Genomic DNA, 15,857 nt, shown 5'->3' on the forward strand with positions numbered 1-15,857 from the left:
AAACTTAACAAACTTGATCTCCGCATTGGTTATTTTTGTATCCCTATAAACCCCCCCCCCCAACAATACGCAATGCATCTATGTCCAATTGCAAACGAGTTTCAATCACGCACCCGATCACACCAAATTATTTGTCTCGATGAGACGATTCTAATGTGGGGTGTTTTTTAATTTTTTAGTTTTGAATTTGGTTATTGGGTTTGGTTATTGAGTTTTGGTTATTGGTAAAAATTGTTAAGTTTGGTTATTCAAAGGTCAAAATTTGATGAGTTGCTAAGAGGTTCCTAAGTTTGGTTATTACAATGTGAGCACTTTTTTGAGCAAACATTGTTAACTTTAGCAATCTTTTAATTTTAATTATTACATTGTGGATGCTCTTAGCCCTTGATCTGCGAAAGTTTCTTATTTTTTAAATAATTATTTTTCATTCTCTTACTAAGTTGACGTCTCCGGTCCTTCGCCAATATCTATATATATGGATTATGATTTGCATAGTTAGGAGAACTTGTTTTCAATCACACTGAGTTGTTCTAACCTTACCAGTTACCAAAAAACCAACCCAGATTGAGATTGGAGTCCCTTCTAGTCTACCGGGGGCAATATGAACGAGGAAGCAAGAGGAATGGCCATTCTCATGGCTACTCCGTCGGAACTCGCACCGGCGGAGGAAATAATTGCCGACAACGTCGATCTCCTCACGAAGATCCTTGCACGTTTGCCGCAGAAATCCGTAGCCCGATTCAAGAGCGTGTCCAAGCATTGGCTCTCTCTCCTCTCCTCCATCGCAGGTTTGTATTTCTACACTCACTCGTGGTGCTTACAAGTAAGTAGTAACATGCTGTTTTGTGAATAATACTACTCCACTAGCATATATTGGCCGTATCAAATATTGTGGTTGTTTATAACGCTCACATGTGGGTCCCATCAAGCGTGGAAGCGGCGTTATAAATAATTGTTTACCCAAACTTTTTTTCCATTTTCACAGCTTAATTTCTCATCTCAAGGTCCATTTCGAAAAGACCCTTTTCTTTTCTTTGATTTATTAGTTCCAGTTTTTTCTTTTGGGTTTGTTATTTTTGATTTGTTTTGATTTACAGGTTGTGGAGGTGATGATCTGTACAAAGAGCTATGGAAGGCCTGTGCTGGTCCATTGGTGGACGTTCCAAGGGTTGGGGAAAGAGTGTTCTATTTTCCCCAAGGGCATATGGAACAAGTTAAGTCAGTAAAAATTCAGATCAGTTTCATATTTCCGATATTTGATTAAAGAATTTTATATAGTGTTCAGTTTTTTGTGTTATCTGGGTTCTAAAATTTATGATATTTTTTGGGGTTTTGTTAGTTGGAGGCATCAACAAATGTGGAACCGAAACAGAGAGCTCCACTCTTCGATCTTCCCTCAAATATCCTTTGCAGAGTTATGGATATTCAACTTCGGGTATGCTCTACTTGGCGTTTTATTGCTAATTTAAGTTTCTGTTTGGTTCCTGAGAAAGTGCTGGAAACTTGCGTCTTGTATCGGTGTATCCCAATCGGTTGGGGTTGGCTATTTTGCTTGATTATAATCGACTTAATCAACTAAAGTTAGAGCTTCTCTAGCCCTTACTCAATTTTGAGTAAAAATTTAAGTAAAAGCTTTATTGGTATGATGCACTCCGATGGGAAAACCGAAATCTAGGTACAAATTTGAGTAAAAGCTTTATTAATGGCATGATTGTTAATTTGAGAGAGAAATCATAGCCTTGCAAAATTTGAGTCAAACTCAATTTGCTATGGGTTTGGGTCAATGAGTGGAGTGAATTTTAAAGGGTTTTCACTTACATTTGGAGTTTGAGTAGGAAGAAGGTTAAGGGTTGGAGATGCTCTTAATAACCAAACAACAACACTGAACTAAGCCTTAAGTTACAAATCAACTGGGGTAGGCTACAAGATTCTCTTTCCTCCGTCATAAATGGATTCATGTCATATGTGTTTAACGAAGTCTTTTACATGCTGTCAACTACCTAACATACAACGAACTAAAAAGTAAAAAATTCATTTATTTTCATGCAGTCTCCCTTTTCAATTTCGGCTGATTGACACCCGATGCCGTTCTGCCTTTTTAGTTAAACTACTGTAGGTTGGGGTTCCGCGGAGAGTCGCTTACGTGTAGATCTATCGTGAGCTGGAGAGGTGCGATTGACCGATGGTCAGTAGGGGGATGGGAGGAGTAATCTTGTGGGGTGAGGGAAATAGCAAGAGGTACAGAAGAGACAAAGGTAGCGTGTCCCTTGTTTCTTTCTACGAGGCTTAACATCTGGCTTTTTCCGGACGGAATGAGTGGGGTCACCTTTTCTCTGGGGAAGAATGTTCTCCTTCCTCAAATTCAGTACTCACAGACTCTTTCTAGAAAAAGTCAACTCTGTCCAATCAGGAGGAATGTCAGGGGTATTTAAAGGGTACTTGGGCCTAGGTCAGGCCCTGGATGGCGCTCCTATGAAACCCCAACACGTGTCCCTCCTACACCTCTGGGTCTTGGAGAAACTCGTCCTCCCGCGGACTCTTTTCCGTAGGATAACTCGATTCTCCGTGACGTGACCTCCATCCCAAGCCACAAGAGACTCCCCTATTCCCGCTAGAGCAAGGTTGCAACCTGCGGCGATCGAGTTCCCATCGCAGAGCTCCTTCTAGACCCTGCCTTGTGGTCTGGATGAAACTCTGGGGACTCTGTAATTAAATCTTTCTTCGTAATCGGCAGACCTCATTGACTCGCGGGACTTCACCCATGGTCCTCTGCTGTTGAAGTGGTCTTTAGAGCTCATTTCTCAACTTCGACGGAGTAGGCTGACTCTCGCGGAGACTTCCTCTTCTGCGGATGCTTTCCGCGGGTGCTCCTTCCATTTTTCATACACGTGTTCTTTCCCAGATTGGATGGTCAAACCTCCTTTTTCAGGTCAAGGTTTGACCGACGTCTCTTTTCCTCGCGGACTATACTGCCACGTGTCCGTTGCTAATTGGAGAGTCAAATAGTCTTCTTTGGTCAATGATTAATAATTTTGACCACACCTACAACTACTTTCGGCTAGATTTTGGAAACTCAAAAGCACTTTGAAGATCCTGGTCTACTCACAATGTGGAGGAACATATGTCCTCCAAAGGTGGAGCTATTTCATTGGATGGTTGTACAGAATTGCATTGCTTCAAGATCAGTTCTGTCAGCTTGCATCCAACAATGGGTCCTTGATCATTCATTGGAATTGCTTTAACTTGCATTGGCTTTATGTGGCAGGGGGAGTAATCAATCTCTGCTACTGTAAGATGAAGACTCTCAATATTATATTGCAAAATTTCCTATTTTTCTATCACTAATTTTGATTCAGCAACTCAATCTATGGTTGATTCTGCAAGATTATTGTTTGTGATTGTAGGCTGAACGTGACACTGATGAGGTTTATGCTCATATTACTTTAGTGCCAGAGCAAGATGTATGAACATTAAAACCCTGTGAAGTTAATTTTTCCATTCTTCTGATGGACTTTACGCCGTTATTAACCATTATAAGTTATGTATGCAGCAAAGTGAGCCAACGAGTCCTGATTCGTACCCTCCGGAACCTCTGACTCCATTTCTTAAATTCTGCAAGGTTTTAACTGCCTCTGATACTAATGGTGGATTTTCTGTTCATCGAAGGCACGCCAATGAATGCCTCCCTGCGCTGGTAAAATCCTCCTCATGTTGAACTTGTTCACCTTGTTCAGTTCTTTCATTATTGCCATTTTGTTGATCGAATTACTTGATATCCTTGTTCAGGATATGAATCAGCCAACACCTATGCAGGAACTGATAGCCAAGGATCTTCATGGCAAGGAATGGCCATTTAAGCATATTTTTCGGGGTAATTGTTTTTAGTCCTTTTTGCCTCTAGTTCTAATGTTGCAGCTTTGATTTAGGAAAAGAGAACATCTTTCTTTGATTGCCGAGAGACTCAAGACTAGTAACAGGAAGTACCCTTATATAATCATCTGTTTGCAGGTTAAGAAACAAAAGTGTTAATACTGTCTTTGAGCACCTGAGACCTCATTTCACCTATGTATTAAAAATGTGCAGGACATCCCAAGAGGCATATGTTTGACACAGGATGGAGTAGATTTGTTAATTTAAAAAGATTAGTTGCTGGGGATAGTGTCGTGTTCCTGAGGTACAGTTCTTGTCCTTTATATTTGTTTAGTTCCCTTCCAAGTCTAATATCCCCACTAAACTGTTTCCTATTTTCTCGACAATTGCTTTGGAGTTGGTAAGTCAGAGACATGTTAACACACACGAATTTGTTTCCTCTAGGGGAGCGGATGGAGAACTACGAGTCGGTGTTCGCCGTGCTGCTCGTCAACAGTGCCCTATGCCATCTTCAGTGATTTCAATCCAGAGCATGCACCTAGGAGTTCAAGGAGCTGCATATAATGCTCTGGCTCACAGGACCCTCTTTGTTGTCTTCAACAAGCCGAGGTATGATTTTTTACTTTTGTGATTTTTCCTCGGAAAGTTCCTTGTGTTTTAGAGACCACACGAAGTTCAAGTTTAATTTATTGCATTGATATAAAAACTTTCAGGACGAGTCAATTCATCGTAGGCTTGAACAAGTACCTAGAAGCTGTCAACAACCGTTTCAGAGTTGGCAGGAGATTCAAGATGAGATTTGAGGGGGAGGATTCTTCTTCGATAAGGTAGTGACACATTCCATGCTTGTTATGTGTATATCTTCCACTGGAGCTAAGCTAGTGAAGAAACTGATGCATTATTATTGGTCGTCAGTTATACAGGCACAATAGTGGGGGTTGAGGATCTTTCTGCCCATTGGGAAAATTCGAAATGGCGGTCTCTGAGGGTAAATATAGTTGAACTTATTTAATTGCTATAGGTAGTTTTGAATTTTTTGCTTTGGTTTTTCAAAATGTTCTGATTTTTTTCCAGGTTCGATGGGATGAAGCTGCATCAATTCCAAGGCCCGAAAGGGTTTCTCCTTGGGAGATTGAACCTAGGACACTGTTATTTGGTGTTGATTTGAGAAATCCCCCGAATGCCCGATAGGGTTTCTCTTTGGGAGATTGAACCTTTGTGCCGACGATTAGAAGGCCGAGGATGAGGAGTTGGCAGCACGGTTGCTTGAAGGTTCTTTGAAGGCGGACAACGGATGAAAACAATAGCCAATCTGCTCATTATGCAAAGACTGTTTTTAGGATTAGAATCTGTGTACATATTAAGCATATTCCTGGTTATCAAAGTTGTTGAGACCGTAGGACTTCGTCTCGCTGCTGTACTTCGCGGACACGGCCTTTTGCCAACTATGTACCTAGGTGGTGCTCTGGTAACGACCTGCTCTCTCAGGCAGTAGCTATGGCTCAACTGGGCATTCCACAACAGTCCGGGCGACCCCATGGTCACGTCCGGGGGGCTGTTACGCTGGTTGCCCCCTCTCACCCTTTTACAGTTCAAAAAAGAGTCGCTGAGACCTTTTTTCCTTTTTTTTTTTTTCTTTTGCTGTACTGTACGTAGTAAGGACTTGTTTCCGTTGTTTGTTTTTAGAGTTTTATGACTTGAATTTCTCTACATGAAGGTCTTGCTTAAAGGCTTTGTTTGGGTCAAACGCAATTTCTCTCTATTGTTTTCACTGTTTGTATTTGCTAACCTGTAGACACCCCATTCTGGACTGACCAGATAACGTTATTTGTCGATCTTTTATTTTCCCAATGATGATTATAGTCGAGAACAGTTTGAGGACGATGGTACGTTTGAGTTTTGAGCATCCCGAACCCCTTTCAAACCCGTTTCACAACCTTCAAACCAGAGCCAAATAACCCCAGCAAAACCCAACTGGCTTACGCCAGTACCTTGGTGACGTACGCTAGTTAACTGCCACGTGTCGGTCATCGATTGTTGACTCAGTTATAACTGGCGCACGCCGGTCCATAAATGGCGCACGCCGGTCCAATCCAGTCAAATCAACTTTATTCAGCCACATGGACGAGACTTTTGTGCCACCGTGACGTCGGCTACAGTCTCCCTGATGATTACTCTCGATAGAGGCGTTCTCTGTCTCTCCTATACCCCCCATCAAGGCAAGTCCCATGCATTTAATGCATGGGAGGCTCCATCCTTGTTACAACCAGCCAAACAAGGCCCTAGATCAAACTGATCTCAGTCTCTCTCTCCTCTATAAATACCCCCCTTGCATTCATTTGCAAGGGGTTAGACACATTAAGAAGCAAAAGGTCTTCTTCTCCTCTCTTCTTGCCCTCTATCTCTCTTCTTCCATTGAAAGAAAAAGGAAGGCAACCCACTCCCATACACCCACTGATGTCCAGTCCCCATACAACCTCCATCTTCAACCTTTAAAGCTCAATACCACCTTCAAACCTCAACACAAAAAGGTATACCACCTTTACGTCCCTTTCTATTTTCAGCTCCTGAGGGGGACCAGCAAGGTCCAGGCTAGTAAGCAATACTAGTCCTGGCCTTAAACTGGTAAAATACAACCATCGAATGAGATGCTACATGGCGCACGCCAGTACACCTATGCCGTACGCCAGTCATGGCAGTACGAGCACTACTGGCGTGGGGATCATGGATCATCATTTCTGTCACCTCATTTTTCTGTCAATCACCCTTGCATGCTAATAAACAGTTTACTGCTTTCTGTATATTCGGATTTGCTTAGATGTTGTCGCTTATGCTTACCTTCTATCTGTTCAAAAGGCCTCTGGGATCCTTCTGGTCGTGTTCCAGAGCCCAGATGATGTAAAGCCATACACTGGATGAGGGTCAAACCTGCGTACGGCATCCTATGACTGGTGTACGGCAGTTGTCCCAAGATCCAGTGGCTGGCCCTTGCATCTTAGTTTAATCTTGGCCTCTTTTATATCCCCACACTGTTTTTGTGGTATTTCTTCTGTTTTTCATGGCTTGAAGCCGTTTCATCTGTTTGTAAATATATTTATTTCTGCTTTATTAACTGCGTGGTTTGTCCTGAGTGTGCGCTGGTCCCTTTCCAGAGCCCAAAGGATTGCGAACAAAGGCTGAGAAATCAAACAAGTGGAGTACGCCAGTTTGGTGGTGGCGTGCGTAGGTCTAATCAGCATGCAGTGGCTTGGCTAGTGTATGTTGGCACAGAATCTACTCACGTCCCTTCAGGGCAGCGTACTTCAATTTATTCGGGTTGCTCAGTGCTTGTTCTCAATCTATATTTAGCATTGCAATCAAGTCATTCATAAATATTTTGTCACATAAATGCAACTTGTTACAGCTTTTATCCCCATTAACTGTTCCCCCGCCCTAACTGGTTAAAAAATGATCAAATGAGAGAAAAATACAAGTGTTTTACAAAACAAAATGCCTGAGTAGAGACCAATCTCTGGATTGGGCGAGAAGGGTGCCATAAAACCCTTCCCCTCTAGTAACCTGGCTCCTGAACCTCAGATATCGAAGGTGACGACGGACCGGTCTATGCCTTTTCAAAATCAAACGAACGTGGCAAGCGTTTTTGAGTTCGGTTCCTTGGGTATTTCACCGCTAAAACCCGAGTGGTGACTCTGAATCGAGGCGTTTCGCCGCGCTTTTCAAAGAGGGCCACACCCGATTTTTAAAACTAAAATCGAAGATTTTAGGGCGCGTGCCCACATAACCCATCGTTTGGAAAGGGAAAATTTCTTTGTTTAGAGGACATAGGGCGGCAAATGAGCCAATTTTTTTGAATATTCAAGTTCGTTTGCTAATTTTTTTTTAGCCAAATCGAGCTTGAGCCAAGGTTGCTTGAGTTTGAGTCAAGCTCGAACTTATTCACGAGCCTTATCGAGACAAAAATATCAAGTACTTATGCTCTCATACAAATCTAGGGCTGCAAGTAAATTTTTATTATATACATAAATCAGTTCATGTATTTATAAAATTGTAAAAACATATACAAGTTCATATCCTACTTGTAAAAGCCTATAAATGTTCAAGTTAATTATATGATCATTGTTATGTGCAAATATGGGGGGGAGGGGGGTGGTTTGCGATCAATCGATAGAAGAAATAATTTACATTATATATAAATTACAAAGTACACATCACGAGGCCCTATAACTATTTATGAAATTACCAAGTCCAACAACTCAACTAATACAAAAAATAAGCCCATCATGAAAACAAAGAAAGAAAGGAAGAACACATGCATGTAGGTGAGAAGATTCGAATCCTGACCTCCAAGTGAGCAGCTCATTGTGAGCTAGCCCCAGTTGGTTTGCAAATATAAATTTACACATATATAAGTTACACAAATTTTTACATATACAAGTTTAGATATGAAATTGTCATGACATATACTCTAGGTTCGTGAGTCTAATTGAGTCGAATACTGTCAAATTCGATTTATTTACTACATGAAACAAATTCGAACCAATCTTTACCGAGTTGAGCCTTGAACATGTCACAAATAGCTTGATTCATTTGCACCCTAAGAGGAAGATACTCCATCCGTCCGTGTTTGTCAATCCAATTTGGTGAGTCGGGGAAGAATCAACTACATGGAGGGTAAGTTGCCCCCAAGACGTTGTTTTGGGGGCTGCAAACTACGGTCTTTTTTGCTTACTGCTTACTGCAGGGACTTGGGTTCCGCGTAAGACCAGCCTCTATTTTCTTGCGAAAAATATTTTTTTATTATCAAAAGCCGAATTTACAGAAGGAAAATTTGTATAAAAAATGAGTTTAAATTCTTTTCACCACAGTTTTGTGGGTTCCACCGTGTATTTATTATAATATGAACCGTTCATTGAATGGCTTCCAGAGCAGTATATTCGGGCAAAAAATCAACCTGATCGAACATTGATACATATATATCAAAACAAAACTCAAATCTTGGTTTATAGAAATGGGCGGTTAGGACAATTTAACTTTAAAACCATGACCATTCATATTATAAACCAAAATTTATTTTTGATGTAGGATCAAGCTGATTTTTTTTCACAAATATACTACTCTGTGGGGGGCTGACGGATAAAAATTAATCCCAAAAAAGTTAGGTCCCGTTCTACCGAAACACGTCATTTTTTCATAATATATCATCTTTAATTCAACTTATTTTAAGTCAGGGATACGGGCCTTACTCAAGGACTCAATCAATCTTAACCTCATCAAGCCTAAAGGCCATACTACCAACTACCAAAACCAACTTCCTTTCTCATCAGAGAAGCTCCACAGCTGGAGTTGATTGATGATCCCTTTTAAGAAGGTCTATCAAATTCTAATCCCCTTCCCCTGTAATAATCAGTTCTCTCTAGTTTACAATACAGGGAGGCGAATTGGTCACCAGTAAAACATAGGAAGGTCGTCTGCCAGAATGAATAAGGGAAAGGCGATTCTCGCTCCGTCGGAAATCCCACCGGTGGAGGAATTTATTGCCAACAACGTCGATCTCCTTACAGAAATCCTTGCACGTTTGCCGGCAAAATCCATGGCCCGATTCAAGTGCGTGTCCAAGGACTGGCTCTCTCTCCTCTCCTCGATCTTAGGTTTGTAGTTCTACAGAAGAAATGAAACTCTCCTGCCTGCGATAAACACTGCTACACGCACAACATCCCCTTACTAAAATGCTATAGTTATGGATGGCAAACCTGGTGGATCAGTTAAGTGAGAATTTGAGCACACGGAAGAGAGTCTTTTTTAGCACCTGATCGATATGATTTGAAGGGTGGCCTACCGGCCTTCTCCTTTTCTTTTTTAACCCCATGTTTTTTTACTTTGTGCCTTTTATCATGGAAAATCGAGGTTAATTTTCACAGCCTAATTTCTCATCTCAAGGTCAATTTTGAAACAACCCTTTTCTTTTTTTGATTTATATTATAACTTACAAGTTCCATTTTTTTTTTTTTTGGGTTTTTCCATATTTTAGATTTGTATGTAGGTATGGTTCTGTACAAACAGCTATGGAAGGCCTGTGCTGGTCCATTGGTGGACGTTCCAAGGGTTGGGGAAAGAGTGTTCTATTTTCCCCAAGGGCATATGGAACAAGTTAAGTCAGTAGGAATTCAGATCAGTTTCATATTTCGGATATTTGACTTAAGAATTTTATATGGTGTTTTGTGTTTTTTGAGTTGTCTGGGTTCTAAAATTTATGACCTTTTTTGGGGTTTTATTAGTTGGATGCATCAGCAAATCAGGAACTGAATCAGAGAGCTCCGCTCTTCAATCTTCCCTCAAAGATCCTATGTAGTGTTATGGACATTCAGCTTCGGGTATGCTCTACTTGGCTTCTTATTGCTAATTTAAGTTTCTATTTGGTTCCTGAGAAAGTGCTGGAAACTTGGGTTTCTTTTCACAAACCCTAACACACACTTACATCTTGTATCCCAGTCAGTTGGGGTCGGCCGTTTTGCATGGTATGAGTTTAGGTCAAGGAGTGGATTTTAGAGGGTTTTCACTTAAATTTTGAGTTTGAGTAGGAAAAAAGGTAAGGGCCAGAGATGCTCTTCACAAACCAAACCAAACCGAGTTGAGCATGAAGTTACAAATCAACTGGGGAAGGCTACATGAATCTCTTTTCTTCGTCATAAATGGATTCATGTCACAAGTGTTTAACGGATTCTTTTACATGTTGTCCGCTACGTACCTAACGCACAATGAACTAAAAAGTAATAAATTCGTATATTTTATTGTAGTCTTGCTTCTCAATTTTGCTGATTGACATCCCATGCCCTTCTGCTTTTTCAGTTAAACCACTTTAGGCTAGTTTTTAAGTAATCAATATCTGCTACTGTAGGATGAATACTCTCAATATTATATCCCAATGAATTGCCTTTTTTTTCAATCGCTAATTTTGATTCAGCAACTCAATGTATGGTTGATTCTGCAAGATCATTGGTTGTGATTGTAGGCTGAACAAGACACTGATGAGGTTTATGCTCGAATTACTTTAGTGCCAGAGCAAGATGTATGAAGATATGAACCCTGTGAAGTTAATTTTCCTATTCTTCTGATGGACTTTACATCGTTATTAAGCATCATAAGTTATGTATGCAGCAAAGTGAACCAACAAGCCCTGATTCGTACTGTCCGGAACCTCTGTCGCCAATAGTTTATTCATTCTGCAAGGCTTTAACTGCCTCTGATACTAGCACTCATGGTGGATTTTCTGTTCTTCGAAGGCACGCCAATGAATGCTTCCCTGCACTGGTAAATCGTCCTCATGTGGAACTTGTTTTGACCTTGTTCGGTTCTTTTGTTATTGCCGTTTTGTTGATCGAATTACTTGATATCCTTGTTCAGGATATTAATCAGCCAACATCTTCGCAGCAACTGATAGCCAAGGATCTTCATGGCAGGGAATGGCCATTTAGGCATATTTTTCGGGGTAATGGTTTTAAGTTTTGTCCATTTTGCTTCTAGTTCTTCTGATGCAGCTGTGATTTAGGAAGGGAGAACATCTTTCCTTGATTGTGGAGACTCGCAACAGGAAGTAACCCTCATATGATCAAATGTTTGCAGGTTAAGAAACATTAGTTCTATAAATTGTCTTCGAGCAACTGAGACCTCATTTCACCTATGTATTATATATGTGCAGGACAACCCAGGAGGCATTTGCTTACAACAGGATGGAGTACATTTGTTACATCAAAAAGACTAGTTGCTGGGGATAGTGTCATGTTCCTGAGGTACTGTTCTTGTCCTTTATATTTGTTTTGTTTCGTTCCATGTCTAATATACCCACTAAACTATTTCCTCTTTTCTCTACAATTGCTTTGGAGTAGAGACATGTTAACACACACGAATTTGTTTCCTCTAGGGGAGAGAATGGAGAACTAAGAATCGGTGTTCGGCGTGCTGCTCGTCAACAGTGCCCTATGCTAACATCAGTAATTTCAACTCAGAGCATGCACCTACGAGATCTAGCTGCTGCATCTCATGCTGTGGCTACCCGCACCCTCTTTGTTGTCTCCAACAAGCCGAGGTATGTTTTTTTACTTTTGCGATTTGTACTCGGAAAGCTCTGTGTTTCAGAGACCACACAGAATTCAAGTTTAATTTATTGCATTGATATAAAAAATTTCAGGATGAGTCAATTCATTGTAGGCTTGAACAAGTACCTGGAAGCTGTCAACAAATGTTTCAGAGTTGGCAGGAGATTCAAGATGAGATTTGCGGGGGAGGATTGTTCTTTGGAAATGTAGTAACACGTTCCATACTTGTTCTGTGTATTTCTTCCACTGGAGCTAAGCTAGTGAAGAAACTGATGCATTTTTATTGGATTTCAGATTTACAGGCACCATAGTGGGGGTTGAGGATCTTTCTGCCCATTGGGAAAATTCGAAATGGCGGTCTCTGAGGGTAAATATAGTTGAACTTATTTAATCGCAATAGGTAGTTTTGAATTTTTTGCTTTGGTTTTTCAAAATGTTCTGATTTTTTTCCAGGTTCAATGGGATGAAGCTGCATCCATTCCAAGGCCCGAAAGGGTTTCCCCTTGGGAGATTGAACCTATAACACTGTTATTTGGTGTTGAATTGAGAAATCCCCCGAAAGCCTGATAGGGCTTCTCTTTGGGAGATTGAACCCTTTGTGCCGACGATTAGAAGGCCGAGGGTGAGGAGTTGGCAGCACGGTTGCTTGAAGGTTCTTTGAAGGTGGAGAACGGATGAAAACAATAGCCAATCAGCTCATTATGCAAAGACTGTTTTTAGGATTAGAATCTGTGTACATATTTAGCATATTCCTGGTGATCAAAATCGTTGAGACCGTAGGACTTCGTCTCGGTGCTGTATTTCGCGGACAGGGCCCTTTGCCAACTATGTACCTAAGTGGTGCTCTGGTGACGACCTGCTCTCCCGAGTAGTAGCTATGGCTCAACCGGGCATTCCACAACGGTCAGGGAGCCCCTATGGTCACGCCTAGGGGGGCTGCTATGCTGGTTGCCCCCTCTCACCCTTTTACGGTTCAAAAAAAAGTCGCTGAGACCTTTTTGCCCTTTTTTTTTTTCTTTGCTGTACCGTACGTAGTAAGGACTTGTTTCCGTTGTTTGTTTTTAGAGTTTTATGACTTGAATTTCTCTACATGAAGGTCTTGGTTAAAGGCTTTGTTTGGGTCAAACGCAATTTCTCTCTATTGTTTTCACTGTTTGTATTTGCTAACCCATCGTTTGGAAAGGGAAAATTTCGTTGTTTAGAGTACGTAGGGCAGCAAATGAGCCAATTTTTTTGAATATTCAAGTTTGTTCGCTAATTTTTTTTAACCAAATCGAGCTCGAATCAAGGTTGCCTGAGTTTGAGTCGAGCTCGAGCTTATTCACAAGTCTTACCAAGGCAAAAATATCAAGTACTTATGCTCTCATACAAATCTAGGGCTGCAAGTAAATTTTTATTATATACATAAATCTGTTCATGTATTTATAAAATTGTAAAAACATATACAAGTTCATATCCTACTTGTAAAAGTCTATAAATGTTCAAGTTAATTATACAATTCTTATTAGGGAAAAAAACTGAAATGGTCCCTATAGTTAAGTGTTTGTGTCAATTTGATCCCTGTAGTTGTAATTGGCTCGATTTACACTTTGTACTTTCCATTTTGTTCCAACTTGGTCCAATTACTAACCGCCGTTAGTCCACCGTTAGTCCTTTTAACAGCAAAATCAAATGACCCCCTTTTTTGGGGTTAAAACAGTAATTCTCTCATTCCCCTCTTGCCCTAATATTAGGGGTGTGCACGGGTCGGGTTTGACCCCCGAACCCGGCCCGACATGTCAGGTAACAAATATTTTAGGCCCGCAAAATGAACCGAAAAGAAGTAAGAACTGTCCGCGAGCCCAATTCTTTACGTCGGGTCGGGTCCGACCAAAAGACTGAATTAATCTTTTTGAATTGATTGAGTCGGGTCGGGTAAGAAACACACCAACCCGGAACCGAAATCTGATTTTTAACAGAAAATGAACTCGTACCTGTCCGAACCACATGTTCGACCCCCCAAGACCCTTCGGGTCGGGTCCGCGGGTGGGCGGACTTTTTGCACAGGCCTACCTAATATACATCTGAACCAAAATACAGCTCATTCTTCCATTCTCCATTGATATTGAAGCACCTGAGAAGAAATTTGGTTATAGTTTTCTACAAAAAGTTGCCCTCCAATTCGGCATTTTCATGATCAGCCATGAGGCAACATAACCACAGGTATTGTCTACCTGTTCAACTTATGGACAAATACTGAGATGCCTTATTTTTCTGCATAATGCTGAAAATGCATATTGAACCATGTCCAAAAGTCACAACATGATATAGATCCAAAAGTCACAACATGAGAAAGAACCATGTCTAAAAGTCAAAATATTACATAAACTCAAGAGTTGTTCGGCTAAATAAGCAAAAGTGGCTTTTTTTGTTGTTGTTGTCGTTATTCAATTTTTTTTCTTCGCATTTGTTAGTTTTTTGGAGATTATTGCTTCGTCATGACGAGAGGAACCTAAAAAGTAAAAAATTACCATCGAAATTCAATTTTTTTTGAATAAAGAAGAAAAAATTGGCTTATTGGCTTATTTTTGTCTTCTTTATTTAAAGGGACTAACGGCGAACTAACGGCAGTTAACAATTGGACCAAATTGGAACAAAATAGAAAGTACAGAGTATAAATCCAGTCAATTACAACTACAAGGACCAAATTGACACAAACACTTAACTACATGGACCATTTCGGTTTTTTTCCCTTCTTATTATGATATAGGGGGGGGGGGGGGGGGGGTGTTTCGGTCAATCAATACAAGAGATTATTTATATCATGTATAAATTACAAAGTACACATCACGGGACACTACAACTATTCATGGGATTACCAAGTCCAGCAGCTCAACTAATATAAGAAATAAACCCATCATAGAAACAAAGAAAGAAAGGAAGAACACATGCACGCAGGTGGAAAGATTCGAATCCTGACCTACAAGTGAGCAGCTCACTGTGAGCTAGCCCCAATTGGTTTGCAGATATAAGTTTACACATGTATAAGTTACACAAATTTTTACATATACAAGTTTAGAGATGAAATTGTCATGATATACATATATTCTAGGTTCGTGAGTCTAATCGAGTCGAATACTGTCAGATTCGATTTATTTACTACATGAAACAAATTCGAACCAATTTTTACCGAGTTGAGCTTTGAACATGTCACGAATAGCTTGATTCATTTGCACCCTAAGAGAAAGATACTCCCTCAATCCGTGTTTGTTAGTCCAATTTGGTGAGTCAGGGAAGAATCAACTGCATGTAGGGTAAATTGCCCCCAAGGCGTTGTTTTGGGGGCTGCAAACTACGGTCTTTTTTGCTGACTGCAGGGACTTAGGTTCCGCGTAAAATCAGCCTCTATGTTCTTGCGGAAAACATTTTTTTATTATCAAAAGCTGAATTTACAGAAGGGAAAATTTGTATAAAAAATGAGTTTAAATTCTTTTCACCACGGCCTTGTGGGTTTTATCGTGTTTTGTTATAATATGAACCGTTCATTGAATAGCTTCCACAGCAGTACATTCGTGAAAAAAATCAGCTTGATCAAACATTGATACTTATATCAAAACAAAACTCGAATCTTGGTTTATAGAAATGGACGGTTAGGACAATTTAACTTCAAAACCATGACCATCCATATTATAAATCAAAATCTAATTTTTGATGTATGATCAAGCTGATTTTTTTCACAAATATACTATTCTGCGGGTTTTAGAAGATGAACGGTTTTTAAAAAAAAAAGACCGCTGAAAAAATTCTCATTCCATAATACAGTCACCCTTTAGGATAAAATATGTCCACCGCCGGCGGATAAAAATTAATCCCAAAAAAGTTAGGCTCCCTTCCGTCGAGAAGCACATTTAATCC

General features: G+C 40.4%; 2 protein-coding genes across 3 annotated transcripts; both read left to right on the forward strand.

The window, feature by feature from the left end:
- The first annotated feature begins 500 nt into the window (after positions 1-500).
- Positions 501-5,580, forward strand: LOC131317941 (auxin response factor 9-like). Its single transcript, XM_058347656.1, has 11 exons — positions 501-788; positions 1,098-1,213; positions 1,340-1,435; positions 3,405-3,461; positions 3,551-3,694; positions 3,787-3,871; positions 4,084-4,174; positions 4,315-4,479; positions 4,584-4,697; positions 4,786-4,858; positions 4,945-5,580. The coding sequence occupies exons 1-11, from the start codon at positions 602-604 to the stop codon at positions 5,059-5,061; spliced, it is 1,245 nt and encodes a 414-aa protein (XP_058203639.1). The 5' UTR covers positions 501-601; the 3' UTR covers positions 5,062-5,580.
- Positions 5,581-9,131: 3,551 nt separating this feature from the next.
- On the forward strand, positions 9,132-13,089 carry LOC131317942 (auxin response factor 11-like). 2 transcript variants are annotated; one of them, XM_058347657.1, is made up of 11 exons: positions 9,132-9,518; positions 9,911-10,017; positions 10,146-10,241; positions 10,880-10,936; positions 11,026-11,178; positions 11,272-11,356; positions 11,567-11,657; positions 11,789-11,953; positions 12,056-12,169; positions 12,258-12,330; positions 12,417-13,089. In XM_058347657.1, exons 1-11 carry the CDS (start codon positions 9,347-9,349, stop codon positions 12,528-12,530), a joined length of 1,227 nt encoding a protein of 408 aa, XP_058203640.1. In that variant the 5' UTR covers positions 9,132-9,346; the 3' UTR covers positions 12,531-13,089. The 2 variants fall into 2 exon arrangements, with proteins under 2 accessions (XP_058203640.1, XP_058203641.1); XM_058347658.1 differs by having other exon boundaries at positions 11,299-11,356.
- The last annotated feature ends 2,768 nt before the right edge of the window (positions 13,090-15,857 follow it).

Source organism: Rhododendron vialii, chromosome 2a, assembly GCF_030253575.1.
Source record: "Rhododendron vialii isolate Sample 1 chromosome 2a, ASM3025357v1".
NCBI lineage: Eukaryota > Viridiplantae > Streptophyta > Magnoliopsida > Ericales > Ericaceae > Rhododendron > Rhododendron vialii.

Coding starts and splice junctions, on each gene's coding strand:
- LOC131317942 (XM_058347657.1), top strand. CDS start 9,347: ATGAATAAGGGAAAGGCGATTCTCGCTCCGTCGGAAATCCCACCGGTG. Junction 10,937..11,025: donor CTTTAGTGCCAGAGCAAGAT/GTATGAAGATAT, acceptor TTATGTATGCAG/CAAAGTGAACCAACAAGCCC. Junction 11,658..11,788: donor GATAGTGTCATGTTCCTGAG/GTACTGTTCTTG, acceptor TGTTTCCTCTAG/GGGAGAGAATGGAGAACTAA.
- LOC131317941 (XM_058347656.1), top strand. CDS start 602: ATGAACGAGGAAGCAAGAGGAATGGCCATTCTCATGGCTACTCCGTCG. Junction 789..1,097: donor TCTCCTCTCCTCCATCGCAG/GTTTGTATTTCT, acceptor TTTGATTTACAG/GTTGTGGAGGTGATGATCTG. Junction 1,436..3,404: donor TTATGGATATTCAACTTCGG/GTATGCTCTACT, acceptor TTGTGATTGTAG/GCTGAACGTGACACTGATGA.